A 25,816-nucleotide genomic window follows, 5' to 3' on the forward strand; every position below is an offset into this window, starting at 1 on the left:
CCACCAGCTTAATGCACTGCTTTTAAGCCAGTTTGTCTTGATTCTCCAGGGCTATTCCCCAAATGGTCCTAAAGCTAGAAGTTGTGGGAACTCAGTCGCTCTGCACCGTGGGCCAGGAGTGAGTGCACAGCAAGTTCTCTGGGGAAGGAGAAGAACAGAGGGTGGTCCTGTGACCAATACTGTGACCAGTACCCATGACACAGAATGATCACATGAAGTCCATATTTAATTAAGCAGCTCCTGTATTGTCATGGCAAACATGAAACTTGTGGAGGGTTACAGAGTTCTCATAAGCAGTAAAATTTTTTTTAAAACCTCACAAAAGCTTCGGTTAAGACTGTCATAAGTGCTGTACTCTAGTCTGAATAGTTATTTTGAAAACAGTTGTCAAAATGGAAACCCTCAACACCCTCAAAAGGATGTATCATTTTGGTTCACTCTACAAATGTATGATCATCTCTCTAACTGCAAGTTTTGAAGTATGAAAAACCCACGCTGGTGAAGAACCATAACAACACAGCGTTTCGCAAGCCCTATGTGCCTCGCAGCCCTGTGTATGCCCGTGAAGCACTGGGGTTGTCCCAGAGTCATCAGAAAAGCAGCCTTTGCCTGCTCGGAGTTCAGTTCCGAGGCCGTGAGTTGAACTCTGTGCAAATGTTCTGGATGACTGTGGGGACCAGTTTGTAGAGGTTGTCAAACTCATCCACAAAGAAGGCGTGGTCCTTGGCAGGGTGAGTGGCGATGACTTCCAGCTCATCCTGTGCAGCCCAGACGATGCCAATTGCATAGGTGATCACACCTGTGAGGACAAAATTTCAATGAAGCAAATGGGCCCAAGAAAAAGTACTGCTAATGAATCCTTGCCTTCCTGTTGCTTTGCTGGCTATTGTGTTTGGATGCAACCACATCTAAAATCAGAAATGTGCCCCAGTACTGGCTGATATGGCCCAGAGGATTGAGCGCTGGCTTGCAAACCAAAGGATCTCCAGTTCAACTCCCAGTTGGGGGCTCATGAGAGGGAACCACACATTGATGTTTGTCTTCCTTTCTTTTTCCCTCCTTTCCCCTCTCTCTAAAAATAAATAAATAAAATCTTAAAAAAAAGAAACATGTGCCCTAAAGCATGAACACCTGCTACATGCCAACAGTAACACAATTGATATAATTGTGTTACCTTATTTTGAGGGCACAAATCAGACAAAATCAGAATTTCATGTCCATGAGTGGCACAGGGGATATTTTGGGGCAGGTGAAACTTTTCATGCCATGCAGATCATACCACGTAGCACCCTGCTCGACCTGCGTATAGAGCCAAACAAAATTTTAGAGTCTTAAATGCATCAACGAGTCAGTTCAAGATCTTTTTAACTAAAATGGCATTGAATCACTCCAGGCTTGCTTGAGGGTGACTTTACAAGCTGTAAACTCCAAGCTCATTCACAGTGCAGGAACATCGCATCTGCTCCATCACCGCCAGGAAGCAGCCCTTTGGGTTCGAGATGAGGGAATGGCCAACAGTGTAGAATGCTGCAGGGAGGTCATGCAGGATGGAAACAGAAGCGTGCTCGTTGGATTTAGAAAACACAAAAATGAGACATTGGTTGTCTGGAGAGAGCAGTTTCAGGGGAGTAGATGCCAAAGAAACCAAATGAAGTGCTGTGAGATGAAAGTGGAAAAGGAATGAAACTACAGGGACAGCACAGATAACTAACCCTTCCAGAAGTGTGGCTGTAAAAAGCAGGCAGGTTGGAGCTGGAGCAGAACATGGAGTCAAAGAAGATTGTTTTGTTTTTTAGGAAGGGGGAGACCTGAGGATGTCTAGATGCAAATGGGAAGAATAGGACAGAGCTAAAGGGATTGGACTACACCAGGGAGCAAGACGCCCCAGGCAGCAGAGGGCAGGCTCAGAGACAAGGCGCTATTCTCATTGGGAAAACGGAGACTGCCTGGTGTGTATGGGTCTTGGTTTGGGTTGGGGGCAGCTGGTCAGCAGGCACGTGACCTTTCTCTACAAGAGCCTATTCCCACACCACCTGCAGGCTGGCCAGAGTTGGGTGAGCAAGAGAAAGAGAGGGCAGAGCCTGGGTATGGCCTTTCTGCCCAGGCCTCGCTCCCGCAGCTGCCCACAGTGCCACTATCTCCAGAGTCTCCTGGGTGCCCCACCCGGCTGATTAAAGAGCCATTTATGCCTCATGTGGTTCTGGTCTAAGCTCTTTTCCACTGTGGCTCATTAAACTGCAGTTAAGCTGTCAGCCACTTTTCTTACTCCTTGAGTGTCTTCTCTGAATATTGTCTACATTGGGCACATCCAGCTTCAGGCTTCGAAATGTTGGCAAGTGTCAGAGGATCAGCTTTGCTGCAGGATAGGTCTGGCTTAGACTGATGAAGTGCTCATTTCTGCTCAAAGAAGAAAAGGCTGCCTTGCCCCCCAGTAAAGACACGCAAACAGTATTAGAATGTAGTTGGTCAGGTTCTTGAGCCCACCCTTGTTGTAGAGAACCGTGAACTGGCATTTAATGAGAGATGCTCACACAGCCTTGGCTTGAATGCCCCCAGGGACACGGTGTCCATTGCCTCCCTGTCAGTTGTATCTATTGGTCCTAGCTCTTCAGAGCTGCCTACAACATGACAGCCCTCGTTGCTCCTAGGACATCTCCCACAGTGTGCGCTTCTGACGAGGAGATGGCCAAGGCCACCCTCTGGACGGGGTCCAAGGGAGGCACATATGGAAAACTAAGGGAGAGGAGCTGAGCGTGAGGGGGGCCAGGTGCTTGGAGAAGGCAGCAGAGCCCTAGACATGTAGTCAGGAGCTGCCCCCTTCACTCTGCCCGCTCCCTTTGGAACTGTGGGAGGGGTTGCTTCTGAGCCTTAAACTATCTTCACTCTGCTGACATGGGCCTAAGGGACACTGTGGCTGCTGGCACATGGGCGATCTACTGTCCTGCCATTCTGAGTGTGCTCCGCAGGGGCAAGCATGGGGGGACTCTGCCCAAACCTGGTGTCTGGTTACTTCGGTTTCCAGAAGTCAGAACTGCTGGTTTGCTTTAAGGCTTGTTTATTTTTACCCCTCCTTGTTTCAGGAAAGATTAAAAGCAGCTTTAAAGAAGACTGAAAATGCTGCAGACAAACACAAATTAAGAAGAAGAAAGAAAATGAAAGAAACCTCTGCAATGAGTGAGTCCTGTTTACTAGGCCTTCTCTCTGGGCCTTTGCTGTTCACCGACCACCTGGAGGCAGGTTGTAGCTGGAGCTACGGTATCGGCACCATTATTACTGTCACTTGGGGTTTTGGTTTTCTTTAGGTTGTTTGTACCTTTATGATATTTTATGATCCTTTTCAAAATGGTGATTATACATAGATTCTGTGAAAGAGGCATTAAAATGTGACTAATTTTCTAAACATTTACAGAAATAACAGTTCATTTTTCATGGTTTTCAACTTTCTGTGGCCCTCATACAAATTTTTATATGGAAATATCTCTTTGAATGTTTTGGATGGAAATTTCTTTGTGGTCTCCCCTAAACCCCCAACATCTGGTTAGCAGTTGCTTGCAAAAATAGTACTTTTCTTTTAAAACATTCATGTTCTTCAAAATTCTAACACAATTCGGTGTCTTCAATAATGGTTAAAGTAATGAGCCAACTTCCTTTTCACGTGTCACACCTCCCTGTGCAGTGACTCGGGGAATAGGACGTGAAGGAGTGGGTGATGCTCCCTGTCGTCTGCAGCCTGGGGGTTGCCATGGCGCTGGGAGCTACCTCTGTGTGCCCTGCCTTACTCCTTCTTCATTGTGCAGAGGGGCGAGTGGTGTTTAGCTGCACCCCCGTACTCTCCTTACGGTTTTGAACATTCTACTAAGTGGTAGACAAAAGCAACACATAAAAACACAGCCCCTTCCTCATCCCACTGGCCCACCAAGCCACAGAGGGATGCTCTCACCAGACTGGTTAGTGAGACCAGCTTACCCTTGTGATGGGCAGCCATGGCTGGTATTCGGATGTCATCGTAGGACCTCCCATCAGTGAGGAGGATCATTAACTTCCTCTTGTTGGGCTTGGACTTCTTGAAGAGCTGTTCCAAGGCGAAGTTGATGGCGGCTCCCGTGCTGGTCCCACCACTCCAGTAGCCCACTGTCTTGATGGCATTGAGGATGTCAGCCTTGGTGCTGTATGTGTCAAACCCAAACTCAAGCCGCTGCTCATAGGTGTACTGCACGGCCCCGATGCGCGTGTCCGTCTCTGAAATCTCAAACTCTTTGCTGAGGTTGGCCACAAACTGGAGAACCGTGCGGAAGTTGCCCGTCCCCACGCTGCTGGAGCCGTCAATGACAAAGCCGACGTCGGCCGAGTTGAAGCAGGTCTTGCTGCAGGCCAGCCGCTCGGTGTCACAGACCCGCTTCACCAGGGGCTGCACTGTCTTGTGGAGACTGAACCAGCTCTGCACACTGAGTGAGTAGAAGCCATTTGTCCTGCACGCAGCCTGGAAGACAGAGTGGAGGGACGCCTGCCAGGTCAGAGGGTCAAATACCCAGTCTGTCACAATTACCCTCGGCCACCAGGGCAGGGCCAGAAGCAGACAGGCTCTTTTTCGTCTACACTAGTTAGTGCTCCTAAAGCTCTTCTCCATTTCTGTTCACCCAGTTTGTCACTCACTGGGGCAGAAACCCCTCATGTTATCTCTGAATGCGCTCCCACCGCCTCAGCCAGGTCTCTGTTTAGAGGACAGCCATCCATTAAGCAAATCCAAATGGAGGGGCGAAGCTCTGGTTTCAGCTTCCTGTGTCTGCCTCTGCAGAGGAGTCAGTTCATTTGTGCCGGCAGCTGGCCATAAGATTGGCACCGGTGGGCACCGGCGCGTGGGAGGATTAACTCACGCTTTTGATCTGATTTGGAAAATAAGACACACAGGAAAAATAGCTCAAGAAATGTCTCCAGCGCGGCCCTGCACCAGTGAGAAGGGTGCCCTGCGTGTCAGGTGTTGCAGGCCATGCCCTTGGAGAGATTCTCTCATGACACCCCCACCCCCTCCCACCAAATGGAATCATAACCCCTCTGAAAGGAGGGAACAGGCCGGGGAGGGTCAGCCGGGAAGCCACAGCCCCGAGTCCCTGAAACTGGAACATAAGTCTCTCTGCCTTTAAAACCCCATCACTGTCTACCCGACAACCCTGCCTCCAGGCAAAGAACTATTTACTTGTACCCGAGCTTGTTCCAGAAAAAACACAACGCAGCTGCAAGCGAGCTTCGAGCCACCTGGTTGTGTGCTCCTGAAAGTGACCGCGCTGATGTTCCCTAAGCGGAGCCTCCTCCTCGCCTGCCGCTCCCTCTCCAGGGGTCACAGAGGAATCACAGACCCGATGTCACCAGATGAACTCGTATAATTAAAACTTTATTTTAAAACAAGAAATGACTTAAAAGTGCCCTAGGAAGTGTTTTTAATTGGTTTTATAAAAACCTAAATGCAGTTCCCAGAACTTTCCATGGGTTAGGTGACATGTGAGGTGAGGGTTGAGGCTGAGCCGAATTCCAGGTGATGGGTGGAGAGAGGGATTCCCCCCATGAGTCTGAGTCAAGGCCTGGCAGGAGAGGGAGGTGGTGCTGGACGCGGACAGGAGGCCAGTGGCTGCAGATAGGGTCTGTGTGTGGCAGTCACAGCAGATGGCCAAGAGCGGCGTTTGAAAACATGATCTCCCTGACCTGGCTCGGTACCACCCTCTGCTTGTTTATCAGATTGGTTAATTTGCAGGGTGCATGCATACATGCGCATGCGAGAGCTAGTGTATGGTGCCTGTGTGCATGCTTGTGTGAAGGCTCGCTGGGCTGCCTGGGTGATCCCATGCACTGTGAGAGAAGCCTGGAAAAGCCTCCTTGTGAGACCCGGGGGACACTGATCTTCCCAAGGTGCTGGTGCCAACCTTAGTTCACTAGTTCGCCTGAGGGGTTTTGCTTTGGGAGGGTAATTCCAGGTTCCGGATGTACCAGTCCCTCACCAGAGGCCCTCCTGCCTAGAAGTTGAGCTGAACGCCCATCTGAAGGAACAAAAACCAGCCCCAATGGCTCTTCCAGCTTTGCAAAGTTCAGAGAATCCTTACCACGGGTGGGTCTCTGGGCAGGTGCATACCTTGTTTGCAAAGTTGGGCTCTGTCACATACTGTTTCTCGTTTTCCACGGCACCTTCAATGGTGATGAAGAAAATGTTGATTCCTGACTCTCTCGCAAGCCTTGAGGCCTCCTCCACCTTGTCTGTGGGCCAGCCATCCACCATCACCACAGCCACGTTGGGAGCACCTCCTCTGTTTCCATTGGCTTTGGAAAAGAAGCTCTTGGTCACAAAGGAGATGGCCCGGCCTGGAAGAAAAAGAAAATTCATGCTTGGAGTGATTTTGTTGATTAGAATTATAGGAATAGATCGCAGTAGCACAAAGAGGTCCGTATTAACACCCTCATTCTCTCCTTTGTCTGTGGCTTTGTTTACCACGTTAACTGTCTTCAGGTGGACAATTCAGTGGTTTACGGACATCACAACGTTGTGTAACCACTACCACTATCCATTTCCCTTTCTGGTTTCACTTTAAGTCTTTAATTTCTAATGGTCTCATATTAAAAAAAAATAAAATTCAGGGACCGGCAAGCAGGTAAGAAAGACTTTCATGGGAACAAAGAAGTCCCTTCTCTGCCTAGGTGCTGGAACCCTGCCCAGCCCCTAAACCGGCCCCGTGTTTTTTGGGGGAACATGAGGTGGGGGCTGTTGACCTGCACGCCAGGAGCCTCTGCTTGGCCTCCTGTGGCTTGGGGTGTGCCTGGGACCCTAGGAGCTGCTGGGGTGCGGAGGCCTGTATTCTGGGGTCAGGGGTGCCTTTTGTCCAGTTCCACTTGAGGGGTACAGGTGTGGCTCGTCGGGGAAGTGCTGCACCTACTAAGAGCTGAGACAGTTGTGTGTTCGCCCTGGCTGTCACCTGCTGGCTGTGTGGTGCTAAGTAGGTCACTCCCTGCCTCTGAGCCTAGATTTCCATGACAATGAACTGCCTCAGCTGAGAGTAACTGTCCTGAGGGATAAGGAAGTCTCCAACATGCCTTTCCCAAACACATGTCAGGAGTCACACGGCCCTGTCAGGCACGGCTCCGTTGGTTGGGTGTCAACCTGCAAAGCCAGAGAGGTCGCAGGTTTGATTCCCAGTCGGGGCACATGCCTGGATTGTGGGTTTAGTCCCAGGTTGGGAAGCCCCTTTCAGGGTGCATACAAGAGGCAGACAATCAATGTTTCTCTCTTTCCTTCTCCTCTCTCTACAAATAAACAAATAAAATCTTTAAAAAAAGAGCCTCAGGAAACTTTTGGAGTCAGGTGGGGTAACTAGCTGTCGCAGTTTGCCAGGACTTTCCCAGTTTCAGGACTGAAAGGCCCATGCGCTCCTGGGCAAACTGGGATGACCGGTCATCCTAAAGTCAGCACAGCTGCATATAGTGAGGCAGGGTCCTTAGACTGGGTCCCGTGGACCCCTAGGGTAGGCCAGTGGGGGTGTGTATCCCTAAGTCCCTGAAATTATACAATGTTTTTTGTGTATAAGTATTATGAGGGGGACCTAAAACAACAGAATTTATTTATAAAATAATTGTGTATTTATTTTTACATATTTAGACTCCAGTCGCCTTCAACGTACTCTCCATTTGATGCAATATGCCTATGGAGATGGTTTTTCCACTGCTCAAAACAGTTTTTGAATTCATTGATTTTGATGCCTTTTAGTGCTTCTGCCATTTTTTGTTTCACCACTTCCACATCAGCAAAACATTTCCCTTTGAGGTTATTTTCATCCAGGGAAACAACAAATGTCACTCAGGGTGAGATCGGGTGCATAGGGCGGGTGGGGCATGGGTTCATGCTGTTTTTGGTCAAACTTCTGAACACTCAGTGCGGTGTGGGCAGGTGCGTTCGTAAATCACCCATCATGGAATGGGCAAATGCTTTGGAAGAGTCTTAAAAAAATATTCACTGAAGCTGAACACAGCCTCTCGCACAATACCAGCTGGTGCACTGATAGAGATGGGTTCCTGGAACACTCACCTAGTGGGCGAAGCCTGTACTACAAGGGGCCTGCCCTCCAGAAGATAATTTCAGTTTTTCTTGGGTTCCCCCTCGTATTTAGTTAGGTAGAAGGGTCATAGCTTTCAGGTGATTCTCAAAGGGCTTCTCAATCCAAACAAAAGTTAAGAACTGCCTTCCTAAGGCTTTAGGATTGATGTCATTACACACAATGCTTCTCTGGTTTGGGCCAGCATCCTGGCCCATCTGACTAGTATACTTGTACCTGTCGAATGAAAGGATCAACTGGCTGCTGGAGAAATGTCTTGGAGATTCCATGTGAGCTGATAGTGGAGAACACAGCTGCTAAGGGCAAAGCTTGGTTGCTGAGAACTGCCTTTATAACTAAAGCATAATTTCCCTCAAGGCCAAGGGCCTCTGGCTTAATGTTAGGTGCCTGTAGGCAGAGCACAGGGAGCCATAAGAAGAGCACCTTGACCTTACCCAGTCTTAAATTTGGGGACCAGGGTCAATGAGTGCTCAACAGACATTTCATCCACCTTCCAGTATGTCTTGAAAACAGAGGCTTGAAATCTCGAAATTACATTTTTTAGAGACTCTGGCCACAGCTCCAGATTTGTATTAGCTTCGAGAATTGATATACCTATGTGAGATTTAGAAGGTGAAACTGAGGCAAAGACTATATTTTTGATTGTGCTACTTCTTCTGACAAGTATCTGTAGAGTATTTGACTTCTCTGGGGCAGTGTTAGCGGAGCTGTCTGTGTTTGGCCCCCACCTTTGTAGGTGTTGCGGTGGTAAGGTGCAGATCCTCAGTTTTGTGGGTGTGAATGGAGCAGGCGGGGCATGGTTTTGGAGCTGGCAGCTATCTCAGAAGCTCCCTGATTGTGGTGGCTTCCTGGTTGAAGCAGATTCCTGAAGAGACCATGGTGGCGGGACTGAGAAAGAGATTTCCTGGTCTTGGGAGAGGCAGGCCCTCGGAGCCCTGGGTCTGCAGGAAGCTTTTAGAAGCCATCTTCGGAACTGGAGTTCGTTTCCCTGTTTGCATCCCATTCCAAGTAACTGTGGCTCACTTCTTCATTCCCTTGGACTTTGATGGTAAGACCGCGTTTCCTGGGAAGTGGACAGTCAGCCCTCCCTGTGCCCCTAAAGCCAGACCGCCATTTAGAAACCAATACATTGGCACGGGCTCTTTAGCAGCCCGTGAGCTTGGTCAGTGTGAAGCGGTTTCCCAACACTGAGTCACCGCTGGGTGAACTTAATAAAATGGAGTTTCTGGACCTGCCTGTCTGAGAACCAGAACTTAGACTCCTGGTATTCCCTCCTCCCCCACGGCTCAGAGTTCACAGGTGAGCACAAGGAACAGGTCTCTCTCAGCACAGTCATCATGGAACAGAAATGGCTTAGAATAAGATTCCCAACTGAAGCTTCCTGCGTGGAACTGGTTATGAAGTTCAAGGGTAAATAGTCGGTGCCTGGTGGTGCAGTAAGGAAGCAGTCCCGCTTGTCCTGAGAAAGCTGCCATCCCGAGGAGCCAGGCATGTTGGAATGCTCCAGAGTGTGTGTGATATAAATTCTTGTCCCTGAATCTATGGTAATACTTGAGAAAAGGCAAAGATATTGTGTGAATCATTCCATGAAGGATTATTATTATTATTTCATCCTCTTAGTTATAATGCTAGAAGACAGTCATGGTGAATGAGAACCGAGATAGCAAGATAGAATGAATCTGGGTTACATACCTACATTAGACAGCCCTCCTCTCTGAGTAATTTTCTCTATGGCTGTCTTCAGATCTTGGGAATTCGTGTGAGTTTTGAGGTTAAATTGGGTAGCAGGGTTGTCTCTGAAGAGTCAGAACAAGAAATAAAAATTAGGTACACAGTTATTACCTTTGGAGGAAAGCAGAAATCATAGTTGATTCTTCTATATACACATCAAACGGAAGCTGCTTCAATAAAATGCCCCACTGTGGACAGAGGTAATGGTGAGAAGGGGGCACTGGGGTCCTCCCCAGTGTGTACAGAGGAAAGCAAGCTGGTTCAGACTTCAGAAGGTGTGGGTTCTAGTTTTGACTGTGTCATTTCTTAGCTGTGTGACCTTGAGAAGTCACTTAACTTCTCTGGGCTTCAGTTTCTTCATCTAAGTAAAAACAAAGGTAATAACAGTCATACAGCTAAAGAGCAGGACTGTTGTCAAGTGGGATTTTGCAAACGTAAGGATGTCCCCAGACTGCCCCAAACCCTCAGAAAGTAACCCTCAGCCGTTAGCCACTCCCTGGGAGACCCCTGCACTGGAATTGCATGGTAACAGCGATGTCAAGCAAAAGACACCCCTTCAACTTTTCCATGTGTAGTTCCTGTGACTGGGTGAGCATATTCAAACCTCATGCAGAAGATCAGCATCTATTCTGTTGAAGCCTGACAGAGAGGAGCTGAAGTGAATTAAGTGGAGAAGCAGAATGATCATGCTTCTCGAGGTTGGAGAATCCCTGGGGAATTTGGGGGGAACAGGCTGGGGGCCCAGAAGCAGTGGGCGGGGAAGAGCTTTTGTGAGCAGGTGGAAGGCATGCAGGGTGGGATGGGGGTGCTGCCGGGTGTGTGTGTGTGTCCACACCCCGGGTGACTTGCAGATGTGCAGTGAATCCCCATCTCGTGAAGCACCGATGCTCAGCCAAGGGCAGGGGTTCGTGGGAGTGTGACTTCTACGGTCACACGGGGACCCTATATTCCAGAAGAGCCTGCACTTGCTTCATTGTTCTAGTACTGCCATCTTGAAATTCTTGATAATTTTTGGATAGAGTCCCTGCAAATTATGTGGTTGGTCCTGGCTGCAAGTTGCTAAGTCCTCAAGGAAAAGGTGAAGGAGACTTTTAAAAGCAGCCTTTTAAACACCGGCAGTGGATCCAGGAAGAAGCAGCTTTAGGCAGCTCCAGATTGGACGTCGAAGGTGCCTCCAGTGGAGTCTGCGAGTCTTTCAGAGGACCTGGCACTGCGGTCACCGAGGAGCCAGTTCCGGGGGCCTGGGAGGAGACATTCTCTGCTTCCCTCCCTCCTTCCCTTGCTCCGTCCCTATTTGCTGACCTTCCTAGCTATCTCGAGGTCACCTATGTCAGAGGAGAATTCTAAAGGTGCCCCTCAGTCTTCCACAGTATTAATAAATACGGGAAGCCAGACTGGTTCTAAGACAAAACCAAAGCAACCACCATCAGGGAAGACAAAGGAAGGTTGAAAACAAGCTCAATCAAAGTGGATGTTGGGCAAAATCCAACAAGGTGAAATGCTACCAGATGAAAACCAAGTTCTAGTTTAAGATGAAAAAATAAAACAATAAAGCAAACTGTAAAGTGGAGAAATATGGGCATTTAACAGACTTGAATTCACCATCAACCTACAGTGTGAAGCCTTGTGAACTGCGGCTGCTCTAAGACAACCCACACACGGGTCGCAGGGAGGAGGAATCACAGTGATGTCTGTTTGTCGCTTTCCCTCTGGGCACCAGGGCTTACAGGATTTTATCCCTGCAGATCAATTTCAGTAAAAGCTTTACTTGCCTCCCAGGCTCCACCTTTGCCTACTCATGGAACCTATCAGTACCTGTCAGTCAAGTCCCGTAAATTCCTCTATATACGATCACTGACTTTTACTCCCTCCTCAGTATTTCTGTGGTGACCCTCTGAGTTCAGGTCCCCGTACCTCTTGCTGGTTCTATAAGAGCCTCTAGAGTGTTGGTCTCTGCAATGCTAGTTGTGTGCATAACTATTAGAGAACCCATCATCACATTCGGCTCTGACCGTATAATTCCTCTGCTCAAATATCATCAGAGGCTCCTATTGTTAAACTTCATTATTTTGGCTTTTAAACTCACCCATAATTTAATTCCCACCTATCATGTTTATTCTGTTCTGTCTCTCAATATCTACATTCTACTCAGAATGAGCTCACTATTTCACTGATTTTTCTCACTCTGTGCTTTTGTTCATCAGTTCCTTAATCTGGAAAACGCAATTGCTCACCCTCCAAGCTGCAGCTACCTGTTGCCCTGACCCCCCAGCCCCAGGTGACAACCCCTGTGCTGGACTCAGCTTTCTCTAACCCTCAACAGTATGCACAGTATGTGGTACCAGCAGGTACCCTTCAAAGTTTTGAAGAAACAAATACTTCTTTCTTCTTCCATCCATCTCTGCCTCCAAAAGCCCGTGTTCCCCAGGGTGCTGTCTCTGTCATGCATGCCTCCGAAATTAAGCTTTTCCCTGGGAGATCCCGTCTGCTGCAGCGAGCATTCACCTGCCAGCAGCTATCCCATGCTCATTGGTCTGTCCTCTCTCTCGAACCCCAGATGTACATGCAATGACTTCCATACGTTACCATCTGGAATGCACCCTGTGGCACCTGGGGGTGGTCCGCCAGCACCCCAGGTTTCATATTTCCCAAACTGAAGTCATTCACCTCCTAAACGTGCTCCACCCAACCACCCATGTCCCCTTCTGGATTCGCTCTTCTGACTTATTAAGTCATCCCAGCCTTCTTGACATTTGCTGACATCTTCATCCAGGGCCAAGTCCTGTCAGATGGGTGTCTTGAATATCTCTTGTATCTCTCCTCTTCTTTCTGTTCTCAAGTTTGGACTTGCACCTTAACTCTTTCCTGAACTATTGTTACAGCTTCTTGCCTGGTATGCCTGTGTCCAGAGTGGCTTCTGCAGAGAGTGCTTTATCCAGCAGGGCTGAGCAGAGGCAGATTAACTGGAATAATACTGATACCTCTTCTAAAGGGCCCAATTTTGTATTTGTAATTTTATGTTTTCTGAAAGAAACCCCCAAATCGCATAGGTTTCAGGGTCCATAAAGTCTGGATCTTTCCTTGGTGACAAAAAAATATGAACTTTTTCAGGACCCAAAAGAAAAATTTGAAAAAAAAATATTGGCTATAAAATAAGAAAAGGCAAAATTGATATTTACCATAAGATATATGTAATTGTCTACCAAATAACACTATACTTCATTAGTTGTAAAAACTTTAACTCATAAAACTTTAATTACATTTGGAAATTATTTTTCAGCTAGATTTCCTTACTTTGTAAGATTTCCTGAGTATGTCTGTTGAAGGTGAAATCATAGCTAATCGCAAATTAAGTGTTGCTCATAAATAAATAATTTAAAAAGCAAAAATATAAAATTTTCTTTCACAAGTTCTTTTAGAAAAAAGGTATTTAAATGTAGAACCCTGTCACCTTGTCACAGCCACGGTGTCCCACAGAACCCCGTGTGGGCACTACCTTAATGTTGATCACTTTGTAGAGCAATTGTTGATTACCTGTCTCTTTGCTATACTATGTAAGTGATGGGGTCTCTGTTATGTGTGATAGTTATGTTCTATAGAGTCACTGGCAACATCAAATTAGCAAGTACTGAGCCATTGCTCCTAGGAGAAATATAGGGTTAGGTTCCTGTGGGCCTCTGGTCACAACATTTGCATCAATAGATCAATACATAAACCTGATTTATATATATTTCTGTCTGAAGAAACCTAATATATGTTTCTTACAAATAATTAATGGCATGCAATATTTCTGTATAATCAAACACTAATTAAAATGTGTTTAACATTTTCCTGATGCTGGGTAATGCTAACATAAATATGTTGGGCTTTCAGCCTCACAGTACTATACACTATGTTTTCTTTTTTTAAATCAGCTATCATTTCATGAAATTATAAGTTCAGCCACTTTTTCATAACCTCAACATGTACTATAGATGTTACTTTAGCACTTTCCAGAGCAGACTCACATACAGATCAGCAAATTTCCTCTTTTTCTAAATGTATCAAATCATTGATTCGTTAACTTTGAACTCATGACCAACAGCACTATAACTCACGCCTAAAGGAAACTTGTCCAACACTCGTGTTTTTCGTCACAACCTTCTCCTAGTGGGAACCCTAGCCTGCATTTCAGCGCTGCACTAGGGGCCATTTTATTTGTTTAGTTTTTTAGAGTTGAGATAGAGTTGATACATAGCACTCATTAGTTATAGATGTATAACATAATGATTTGATGCATGTACATATTGTGAAATGATTACCACGATAAGTTAACATCCATCACTACACAGTTACAATTTTTTTTCTTGTGATGAAAAGTTTTAAGCTCGCTTAGCAACTCGTAAGTATATGTTATAGTATTGTTAACTATAGTCACCGTGCTCCACATTGCCTCCCTGGGATGGATTTATTTCGTAACCGCAAGTTTCTACCTTTGACCACCTTCACTTGTGTTATGGGGACCATTTTGAATAGCGAAATCACCAAGAGAAAAGTGTAAAAGTGCAATCAAAAGTGGCATTAAGCAGACTGTGAGAAGAGTACTTGGTTACAGGACGAGAGCTGCAACAAGAGGGCAGAGCATGGCATTGTTTGACCTCCGGGAATGTGTGTGTTGAGGGACTCAAAATTTACCCCCTTGGTGCATGTCTAGAAACGACTGAAAGTGCCACAAGGAATTGATTTTGGAGTTACAAATAAATTTTAGGGAGTAGGTGTTTTTGTAAATATGGAATCTGTAAACTATGAAGATCAGCAGTAACCTCCTTGAGAGGAAGCACTATGTCTCAGTATTGCCTGTCTCTAGGACTGATTGTATAGAGGTAGCAGATACAACTGTAGAGTAACTAAGTGAAGAAAGAAAGCTCAGATGTCCTCTCCTCCCTTGGCACATCGCGGGTGGAGTTGAACACTCTGTCTCTGAGCTCCACACAGATCACACTCTCCTTCTGTGACGTCACTGAGGGAGATGAATCCATCTTCAGAGGCAGACACATGAGTTATTCATATACCCAATGAATAGATGCTTTTAATTTTATTTAATGTTATTTCTTTTAAAAATATTGCCTCCCATACTTGATGGTGAAATCCTGAAGAACAGAATCTCTATCACTTTTATTTATTTACTTTTAATGGATTGAAAGTTTGGATGAGAGGACCTCTGAAACTCTTTCCAATTGCTAAAATTATGATGAGGGGCAAAAACCACAGGTCATCCACCGAGGGACTTAGAGGCAAATGTGATCAAACCACTTAGATTCATTTTACCTCATTATCCCCTGCAAACGGCATGGTACTTGGTACATAGGAAACACTCAATAAATCTTTATTAAGTTGTAATGAAATCATAGGAATGAATGATAAGTCTTTTACCTGCAGGCTGTGGCAGCTCTCGGTCCCAGCACATGGTGTATGTGCCCTTTTTTCAGGATATATGGGCTGATGGCCTGACAGCCTAGCCTGGCTACTTTTCAGAGGCATAGACTTTGAAATGTTCAAAGAAGTGCACCACTACGTTTTCATGTAAATAACCTTTTAATTTATAATTTTATTATAAGGTCTCATTAAAGGAAAACACAGTTTTTTTCTTAGTACCATCAAAGCTTTCCTTTGAAAATAAGAGAAAAAATAAAGAAGTTTATAGCTCAAAGAGAAAATACAAAGTTGTTTTTATGTTTGGAAGAAGAGTTAGGACTAATGAGGAGACATTCTGGAGATCCAGAATTTGGCTTCGCATGTAAAGGGATTATTTGTGCAATAGAAAAAGTTCAAGAAGAAAGAGAGAACACCTGTAGGAAATGGGTTATTTCTCAGGACGCGTGGGGGCCTGCGGGTAGGGACCTGGGGCTGATATCAGTGTTTTCAGACCTCCCTGATGATCAAACTTGCCTGGGGTATTAATTAAACTACACAGATCACTAGGCCTCCTTCTGGAAGAAACTCAGTTCAGTATGTCCGGACTGGGCTCTGGGAAGTTTTTAATAAACAAAGGATCCAGCTGAAAATGACCCTCAGGAAGGTTCGGGAAGCCCTGGATCCCAGAGGCCCCCTGAGGCCCCTTGGCAGTCCGAAGGCTCCCATTTGGTTCAGGTCCCGGAGCCTGCTGGTTTGCCCCACCGTGCGTTCAGCTCCGTGAAATGAGCTTCTTGAATGAATTTGTGTGCCAGCAGAGATGTATTAACTACTCATTATTCCCTATGGCAAGAAACTTTCAAAATTGTTTCCTTCAAGAAGATGTCAACTTAAGGGTATAATAAGATAATCTAAATATTTAATTTATTCTTTTAACTTTCTTAATGGCTAAAATGTGATGGGTAGACCCTTTGCTGAGATGAACTGTGCCTACGACTTCAGGAAGACGTCCTAGGGCTGGACGTGCCAGCAGCTGCAGGCTGGGTGGCAGACTGGGCCCTGGAGGGCGGTGCCTGGCTGAAAGGAAAATTATTTGGCCCCATACTCTTAGAGGGCTGAGCAGTAGGGCCGGCCCAGAGGCCCTTGTGAAAAGACACAGGCCCTTTCTCACATTTCCTGGGGTCAGAGATGGAGAGCTGGGACTTATCATGGAATTTAGTTTTTAGATGAGTGTTTTTTAAAAATAATTAGTAACAATAACTCCATCCATCCACCAAAAATTAAAAAATGAACCTGCATGCCTCTTCTTGCCTGAGGAAAGGTGGGTGTGCAACCTGCTGACCCGGGAGGAAACGCAGGCTCGCCGGTGTGGTCTGTAGCCACGTCACGGGCTCGGTAAGCGCTGGGACAGGAATGTCGTGGCATCAGGGCTTCCTGAACTCATCCGATCATTGCTCACCTGGGGGACCTTGTTAAAATGTGGGTGCTGATTCTGTTGATCCGAGTGAGGGCTAAGATCCTGCCTTTCTAACAGCCTCCCTGATGGCACTTTAAGTAGTAGTGTCTCTGAGGATGCTGTAAGAATCATGAACATCAGCCGTGGAGTAGCTGGTGACAAGAGGAAGGGAGGAGGATGAACAAGAAGCGTACAGCAGGGAAGAGGAAGGCTGAGAAGAGGAAGGGGGATGGAGCTCCTGGGACCCCTAGACTGGTAACCTGAGGGAGGTGGGGGCGCCGGTCCAGGGGCCCAGGATTCACTGGAGGACAGCACAGGCCTGAGATGATACTAGTGCCTTCACTTTCTGCTTGCGCAATGGAATCCCTTGGGGAGCGCTAAAAATTAATGATGCCACACTCAGGAATTCTGATTTAATGGATCTGAGGTTTGGTATGGCCACTAGAAGTTTTCAAAAGCTCCCCAAGTGGTTCTAATGTGCATTGCGGTGACCATCTGCTTGTCTTTGCATCTAGAGATCTGGGGAGAATGGTCTCAGGGGGCCTGGGGATAAGCCCCGTGCCTATGCTGTGGGAGTCCAGGGGGAGCCGTTGAGGGAAAGTGGAGGAAGTCAAGTGCAGTCCTTCTGTTATTGGTACCTCTGGGAAAGCTGCATGGTGGGGAATAGAAAAAGGATAAGATTTTTGCACAAACTGTATTCATAGCTCATTCAGCCTGGATTCATAGCTCATTCAGCCTGGAGACTGTTCTGTGGAGTGTGGCTCCAGGGTTCGCCTGCCTGTCTCAGAGAGGAGAGAAGTGGCACAGTGAGGTCTTTGCATGTGCCATTAGGCCCTGAGAGCCTTCCAGGCAGAAGACCGGCACCTGCTCTGGGATCCTGTGAGTTGCTGTGAAGGCGAAGGAGGCTGACGGGGCAAAAATAGCACTGGGTGGGGTTGTGAGGACCGTGTTCCAGGCGGGTGCTGCCACTCTGTACCTAGGGAGCTGAGCAGTCCCTTCCCCTCTTGAGAGTTGGTGACTCTCAACCTTTGGCTAGAGATTGCAATTACGGGTTAAAATACTGACTTCTGGGTATCTGCCAGATTCTGGTTTAATATTAATAGGTTTGGGTGAGGGCCAGGTTTTAGCACTTTTACAAGCTCCCTGGGAAGTACCAATGTGAAGTCAGGGTGGGCAGCCCCTCCCTGCCCTGTGGTCCTGGGGTCTTGGCCCCCCTCCTGCTGCTGGGTTCTGTGCCTGGGCCCTTGCACCCTGCCCCGGTGCAGACTCAAGACAGGGTGACACAATGGTCCTCCCTCCAGGTGTACTTGCTTTCTGTTGTAAATTCAGTGGCTTAAACAACATACTTATTAGTTCCAGAGGTCAGAGGTCCACCCTGGATGTCTCTAGGCTAAAACAAAGGTGTCCAGGCTGTGTTCCTTTGTGAAGGCTCTGGGGAGGATCATTTCCTTGTGTTTTGCAGCTTCTACCTGCCGCCTGCATCTCTTGCTCATGCCCCTGCCTCCATCTTCAAAGCCTGCAATCACATCTCTGATCATTCTCCCACAGGCACATCTTCTCTGACTGATGATAACTGGGAAAGGCTCTCTGCTTTTAAGAAGTGTGTAATTGGATTAGGACACCCGGATAATCCAGGATAATCTCCCCCATCTCAGAATCCTTAACTTGAATCACACCTACAAAGTCCCTTTTGCCAAGTAAGGTGGCAAGCATCATCATAGGTTCCGGGGATTTGGACGTGGCCGGCTGGGGGCGGGGAGGCTGTTATTCTGCCCCCCACACCGGACCTGGCATTTCACTTCTTCCCTCCACTCTGATTGTCCCACAGTTGGTGGCTGGTCCACAACAGCCTCTGGGCATCCTTTCTGCTTTTGGGGGCAAGAAAGGAGGCTCAGGTGAATGCATGGCAGATGGTGTTCAGTCTGGGGCTGAGAGGAAGAGAAAGGAGATGCAGCCCAACTCAGGGCCACTCCCTGAAACACAGGACAACTATCAGAATCATGAGCCAACAAAAATAGAAAGAAAATCTACTTCATTTTTTAATGAAGAAACGCCCACATTTTGCTTTGTTCTAAATTATTGCCTAATGTTGATATCCTAAGGTTAATGACACGGTTCTAAAGAACATGTGCATTTATGCCGGCCTGGGGGCTAAAGTGAGATCACAGTGGGGGTCTAGGGGCCACCGATCCTGTGGATTGGGGCTGCAGCTACAGCGCAGGCTGCTGGGCCTTGTTCATTGTTTACTGGAGTTCATCTAAGAGCTACTTGCTCTGCCTATTCTTTCATTTTGCCTCTCAGTGCTCCTGCTGGCATCAAGTGCAATCACGAGCTGTTGGCTGCGTAATTCTCAAGCAGATTGTGTGGGCAAAACAAGGGCTCGATCCTTGGCCTTTTGTTCAAGTCCAGTGTCGCGGTCCTCAGTTTGGTGGAAAGCTTCCATTATCAGAAGCTTTCTGGGCAGGTGAGAAAATCTCTGCTTTGAAGCCCCTTTTGTTTGACATTTTAGGGATTAACCCAAGATTTAATATCTGCCCTCTTCCCGGCGGTCATGCACTTAACTGTGTGTGCTTGGGAAAGTCCCCCAGCCTCTCTGAGTCGGTTTCAAACACAGCCTCTCTCACAGGGGGCAGGTGATGATTGTGGAAAGGATGCTGTGGTTGTTGAGAGGTTTACGTAACTGGGGGTTACAAGCCTCTGCACGTGCAGAGAGGGGGGACGTGGCAGAGGAAGTATGCTAGCATCACGGTGGTGGTGGCTCACCCCTGGCCTGGGCCAGAGGTAGAATACAGTCAGTGCAAGCGGAAGTTAAGAAGAAGCAGAAACCAAGAGCCTGGTAGAGGACAATGCCAGTCTGCTGAGAGGAGAACTGAGTGGACCAGCAGAGAGACAAAGAGAGGCAAGGAAAGAAGGAGGGAGAGAATGACCCACGCTCTGTCAGTCCTGTGACCTCAGCCTTCCTTCCCCTGGGCTACCAGGACTGGTTTTCTGTTTCTTATGCCCAAAAGATTGGTGTGTAGGCTACTTAGGGATCAGAATGTGGAATGAACATTGCATTTGGTGCATCAGACCATGTTTATACTTCTTGTATTTTTATTTCTGACTTGCCTTTCTTTCCCCTTTAGTAGTTAGTGTATTTTCAATTCTAAATTTAAAAGTCTCAATCTAGACATGAAAGTTTAAATCCTGACTTGGCTTTCCTAAGGGAAAGCAAGGGAAAGGGACCTTCCTGGGGAGCCTTGAGGACCAGCGGCCTCCGTAGTTTCGTGCAGGCGAGAAGCCTGAGAGGAGGGGAAAAGCCAGGTACAGAGGCTTCTCTCCTTGACCAGCTCTTGCCCAACCTGTCTCCCGTTCCAGTACTTGTTCTTGAGGGGGTGGCTTTTTAGAGCCTCATTTCCTCACTGTAACATGAGGAGGTGGCACCAGGAGCTTCTAAGTCCCCAGTGTACAGGGGTCATGGAGTGGGCTTCGGGATCCAGAGAGAACCCCGAATACAATGGGAGGACTCAGTTTCCCAGTGTGCCAAGCACTGGCTCCTCCTGCTTTTCCTTTTCCAGAAACACAGGCCCTATCTTTGCATCTCCCTCTGTCTCCTTACCCTTTCCTGCCCCACTGCCTTCCTTTCTGTGCACCAAGACCATTTGGTAAAGAAAGGATCAGAGGGGAAATCCCAGGCAAGCAAACTAGACAGCTGCAATCAAAAGCAATTTTTGCTGGGTGCATGGATTTCCCCTTTGGCCTCATCACACACTTCTAATGCCGCATGCCAAACTGTTTTGTTCCCCACATCCCACTGGTGGATGTGTAAACTCAGTGCATGCCATCATTCCATTATTGATCGTCCCACCTAATGGGAACCCAAGGCTGCAGGGGAGAGGCGGCTCATCCAGTCTGCCAGCCCGACATATTCATTTATTGGATATCTTCTGAGTACAGAGCCAGCCCCTGAGTTACAGGATGCCAGGGCTGGCAGAGACCCGATAAATCATCTGCTCTGCCCCAGAACTTTACAGATGGCAGCACTTACATGGAGAGGTTAACTGACTTGCTTAAGGTCACCCAGCAGGACTCAGGCCAGATTTCAAGGCGGCCTGTCACCAGTGCATTGGGCTTCCCATTCCACCCTGTAGCTGTAGGAGGGTGAAGATGATCGATTAGTTTTTATGAGCACTAGAGGGAGTGAAAACAGACACATTTTCCTTCCGTGCTCCAAATTAATAAGGCCCTTGGGTAGGGAAAAAACAAAAAAAGACAAGTAGCAAAGACATTTTTAGAAGGAGGAATTGGAAAGCATGGAGGTAAACTCTTAGCTGTAAATGGTGATCACATTAGGAAAATGTGGGGAAAAGGTTTTGTGGGTTTATTTTGGAGGGGAGTCTTGAACTATTTTTCCTTCTCTGCTATGTTTGTTCTTTCATCCACGTTCTTTCTCATCAGCACACAACACTATTCTGCTGTCATTTTTCTTTTCCTTGACATATTTATCACCTTATTTTCATATTATGCTGTAAGCTTTGGTATATGCAGCTTTTAAGGCAGCTATTTTTAATGCAAGATGACACAGCAAGCTTTGAACCCCCAATAAAATTGACCGGGGACATCTGGCACTAAAACACTTCCATTTCCTCCCTGGAGAAGCTCGCTATTCATTTTCTATCTTTGAAAAGTGACACAGGAGTGAAATAGGGTGACATTTTGAAAACAAGAAAACAATGACCAAAAAACCCCACTTATTTTCCTATTTCAAGTTATATAAAATCCTCAGAACAGAGCATTTGACATTGAGAGTTGACATTTGCAGCAGTTGGTTATTTTTCATATATTTGACTCTAACTATATACAAGTCAGTTAACTCATCTACTAATTTTTCTTCACAGGAGTAGAAGATGGTACGACACGTTATTGGAATTTAATTCTAAAAATACTTGTGATAGTTATTATGCAAATGAGGCATTTTTGCTTATTTTTTTTGACAACTCAAAAATAAGGATTCTAGTGTCTTTAATATGGCAATCTCAGTTCCAGTGCTGCTCTGGGAAGTCCTCAGGACAGGTCTGAAGGCCTAGAGACCCCCTGGGTATTGTCAGGCATGAACGTTGCTGCTGTTCAGGAGGAGCAAATCAGCTGTGTTGCAGCTTCTGAGCAAGAGGCACCAAGGTCTAGGTTAGTTTCCAGTTCAAGGTGAAGCCGCAGATCTTTGGGGAAGGAGGGGTCACGTTGGGTCCGACAGTCCTTTGAGGAAAGTGAGATAATTATCCTGCCCTGAGTGTCTGTTGGTTAAAAGTTGGCCTATTATTTGAAATTCATGTTTGCCTGGCCTTTTCAATGTTTGCTTGTTATCTGTCAATATCTGTATATCTGTTTTAAGGAGAAACCTATTTATACCAGAAATAAGATTGACTTGTTATCCCAAATAAGAGAAAAGTTGAGATTCGATGTCACTCAATGAACCCTGAATTTCTATTCTAACTAAAATAAAATAGACTGGGGACAGACACCTGGTGCTCAGCTGAGTGATGGGGGCTACTCCCCTTCCCACCCAGTCTCCGCATTGCCTGGGGAGCTTTTCCACCACCAGTGCAATGACCTAAGGTTATCTGGAGAAAGAGAGAGTTCATCCTAAAGGACCACATTGTCTAGGCGTCTTACATGTAGGAGCACAGGGTGCAGCCCCTCAAACAAATGCTCTAATAGTCAGTGTTCAAAGGCATCCACCTTGATCTACAGATGAGGAAACTGGTGATGAGAGAGATGAAGGCCTAGCCCAAGGCCTCACAGCTGAGCTCACCCTTGAACCCAGAGATCCTAACACCCACATAAACCCTCCGCCAGTCACAAGCACAACTACCATTTACTTACAAGTATTATTAATCTGTCCCTTCTGGAAGTCTCAGATCTCTCAGATGGCATCTGAACTGCTTCGGTTTCTCTCATTTACATTAGCACTATGGAAGCGAATGAATCTGTGCTCTAGGATGTGTTGGTATTACTTGAGGCACAAAATGAAGCATGCAACTTTACTTGGTTTCTGAATTCAGAATAGCACTTACCCATACTGAACAACACCCATCAGTGGACCTGCTGGGCCAATGTCAAGAGCCTGGGCGATGTCAGCCAGGAACTGCTTCTGGATTCGGAATCGACGTTTGCCAATGCTCGCACTCCCATCAATTAAAAACGATAAGTCAACTTTGCAGTCTGAGGAAGGAAAAAAGGCCCTATTATTCTGATTATCTCTCGCTGCATTTACCTGTGCATTCTCTCACTCCCCTCTTTCTCCACCAGAGCCCCCTGAGATTCAAAGAAAAGAAAGTAAAAGAAGTAGCAAGATGCAGTGTATATTTATTCATTTACACCCATAACAGATTTTCACTGGGCACCAAGGTCCTCCGATATGTGAGCTAGTACTTATTACAATAACTGCTTTAGAATTCTCTGTATCAGCCATAATTCCAGACTCCGCCAGAAGCAGGGACCTCACGGTCAAGTTTGGGAAGGGCCTCAGTAAGTTTCCTGGGCTCAGACCATATTAAGTGCAGAACCCCAGACATGGGCATTCACTAGGACTGATTCCCAGAAGCTTGTAGTCTTTCACACTCATTCTGACTTTTTAGAATTATGCACAGGGTCTTTATAAAGGTGTGAAAAATTCTGCAAAGCCCATGCTGAGGGGCAGGAATTACAGGATGAGAAATTGTTACCAATCTTCTCCTTCACTTCTCTGGGCAAGGCAACCATAGAAATTACCCACATATATCTACAGATGTCAGTTCTTGTTTGTAACCATGGTAGATTTTTCTCCTTTCTTTTAGTTGTGATAATGACTGGGAAAGTTATAGTCTGTACCTCTGGACCTCTGCGAATATATGAAGGTTATGATGGAGGAGAGGAGGATGGTGGGGCTGCGAGCTATTTCAACCTTTCAAACGCTTATAAGAGATTGTGGACCACCACCTATGACTGGTAGAAGTTAGTGTCTTCTTTGCTCTTGGCTGAAGTGATACCATCGCAGGATAATAAAACGGATTATTCAGTGCTGATCAAAAGTTCTTATTGGGAGGTATCTAGCCCTTTGATTAATAAGAAATGAGAAATAAATTATTTAACCACTGCAATTTGGGAGACAAAATACTTCAAAACCAAGTTCGATGGGGAAGAAGAAGAAAGAGAGACAGTAAAGTTAGGAGCTTCTGGGCTGGGGTATTGTGGGTGTGTGGGCGGCACTCAGTCCAGACTAGCCGGGATCTGTCTGAGCGGCTGCAGGGTTGCCCATGAGGCTGCTCTGGGCATCTGGTCCCTCCACTGCGTGTTGTGTTGGTTCCATGTGACCGGAGGAGAAGCCCTGTAGGCAGTGAGTTTTTTTTTCTTTTTCTTTTATTCTATTACAGGCGTCCCAATTTTTCTCCCTTTGCCCACCCCTGCTCCCACAGTCCATTTTTCTTTTTTAAATGAAAGCAAGAAATGGACATGAATTTACACAGTTTTAAGCAGAATTGATGAGAAATAGTTAGTAAAGGGTGATATTACAGAATTGGCAGATTAAGGGGAAGAGTTACATGTGAACATGTGCTTTATTTTTTGTAATGTTTCATGGCAATCTAAAGCAGAGAAGTGGGCTGTGACGGGGACCTCTCTGGGCTGGTTCCACTCCCTCTGGAGTTGGTGACTCGGCTCATCAGCAGATCTTGCGAGCTTGTACTTCCTTTCTGCCAGGACAGTGCCTGCTGACTCTTCCTGTTCAGCTGGCTTCCCCTGTCCTTGCTGCCCCCAAATTGCCTATGCCTAAGCATGATCCTTGAGATGAGGATTGGAAGAAACAAATCAGGAAGTAGAGTTTAAAGATGCCACTAAAGCCTGGGATAAAGCAAAAGAGAAGCAGAACTGCTTTATGGTTCATTGGGTGGTTGTACCCCAAATGGCTTGCAATGCAAATTGTTGCCAGCAGATGGCAGTGGTGTACTTTAGGGCTTGCTGCCCACCGGTCCCCTAGGGTTTGCTGGAAATGCGACTCCCAAGCTCCACCCAGGCTGTATAGAGTTAGACCTGCATCTTAACAAGATCTCCAGGTGATTCGAGTGCACATTCAAGTTGGAGAAGCACTCCTGCGGAGGGTTTGCCTTCCAGATGTCAGCTGAGTAGTTCAATATGCCTTTTAACATGAACACTTTAAAAATAACTATTCATTAGAGTAAGGACCAAAGGGGATTTTCTTTTTAAATGAAGTGGAATACATGGATTTTTTAGCCTCTGTTTTGGTTCTTCATAGACCATTTTTTCTCCTTATTTCTTACATCTTCGACTGTGTTCAGGATAGACATGTTCACTTTGTAACCAGGTTTTAAGAAAGCAAGGTGGTTTTCTATTTGCTTAGTTCTCTTCACCTACTGGCCTGATGGCTGATATTGGGGTCACCTTTGCTCCCCCTTTCCTAGAGTGTTCTAATGGCAATGGTTCCATCTCAGAGCATGTACTCACTGGGACCTAGTGGCTTTCTCATATTGAGATAATGTCAATACTGAAGGGGAGATTGGGTTATGAAATGTCTAGCATCAGCGATTTATTATGGTAGACATCGAAGGACTAGGAAGAAAAGGTAAGATATATTGTCTACAGGAATCAATCTACCAATTTTCTTAATTGCTTTGGTTTCCTCCAACAAAGTACACTTTATAGATTAATGCTTTGTGTTGGCCATATAAATACATCAGGCCAGTGTTTCTTAACCCTGGATAAATATCAGTCGCTTATGCAGCATCAACAAATAAAGATGTCTGCGAATCCCTCTGGGCTGTGCTTCTTCAGGGTTAGTGAGCAAAGGCACTACTTGATTCAGTAAGTCTGGAGTGGAGCCTGGCATTCTGCATTGCTAACGAGCTCCCAGGTGGTGGCGATACTTCTGGTCCCCAGGCCACACTTTGAATAATAGCAAGATCTAGATAGAGAGAGTCAGATTCAGTAGGTGTGAGGCAAGAATTGGGCATCTTTAATTTTTAAAAATGTCTTCAGGTGATTCTCATGCGCAGAGAGGTTGTCATAGCCCAAAGGTGGCTGATGGGTAGTGAATTTCTGGGGGAGTTTGCCGATGCTCTCCCTGGCTTGCACACCCAACTCCCTCCCGGTTTTCCTCTTTTTCTTGGGTCCCTCCTTT

The 25,816-nt window shown here is 46.5% G+C and overlaps 1 protein-coding gene across 2 annotated transcripts in view; it reads right to left on the reverse strand.

Annotated features, from left to right (window-relative positions):
* Positions 1-207: 207 nt before the first annotated feature.
* VIT (vitrin) overlaps positions 208-25,816 on the reverse strand; it is a 93,637-nt gene continuing 68,028 nt past the window's right edge. For both annotated transcript variants that reach the window (XM_045828795.1, XM_045828797.1), the window contains 5 exons: positions 22,719-22,866; positions 9,783-9,886; positions 6,122-6,348; positions 3,967-4,480; positions 208-799 (listed from right to left, as the gene is read on the reverse strand). In XM_045828795.1, the coding sequence (XP_045684751.1) occupies positions 621-799; positions 3,967-4,480; positions 6,122-6,348; positions 9,783-9,886; positions 22,719-22,866 (1,172 nt within the window). In that variant the 3' untranslated portion in view covers positions 208-620. The remainder of the gene's footprint in view (positions 800-3,966; positions 4,481-6,121; positions 6,349-9,782; positions 9,887-22,718; positions 22,867-25,816) is intronic.

Source organism: Phyllostomus hastatus, unplaced genomic scaffold, assembly GCF_019186645.2.
Source record: "Phyllostomus hastatus isolate PE091 unplaced genomic scaffold, TTU_PhHast_1.1 phas_scaffold_78, whole genome shotgun sequence".
Lineage (NCBI taxonomy): Eukaryota > Metazoa > Chordata > Mammalia > Chiroptera > Phyllostomidae > Phyllostomus > Phyllostomus hastatus.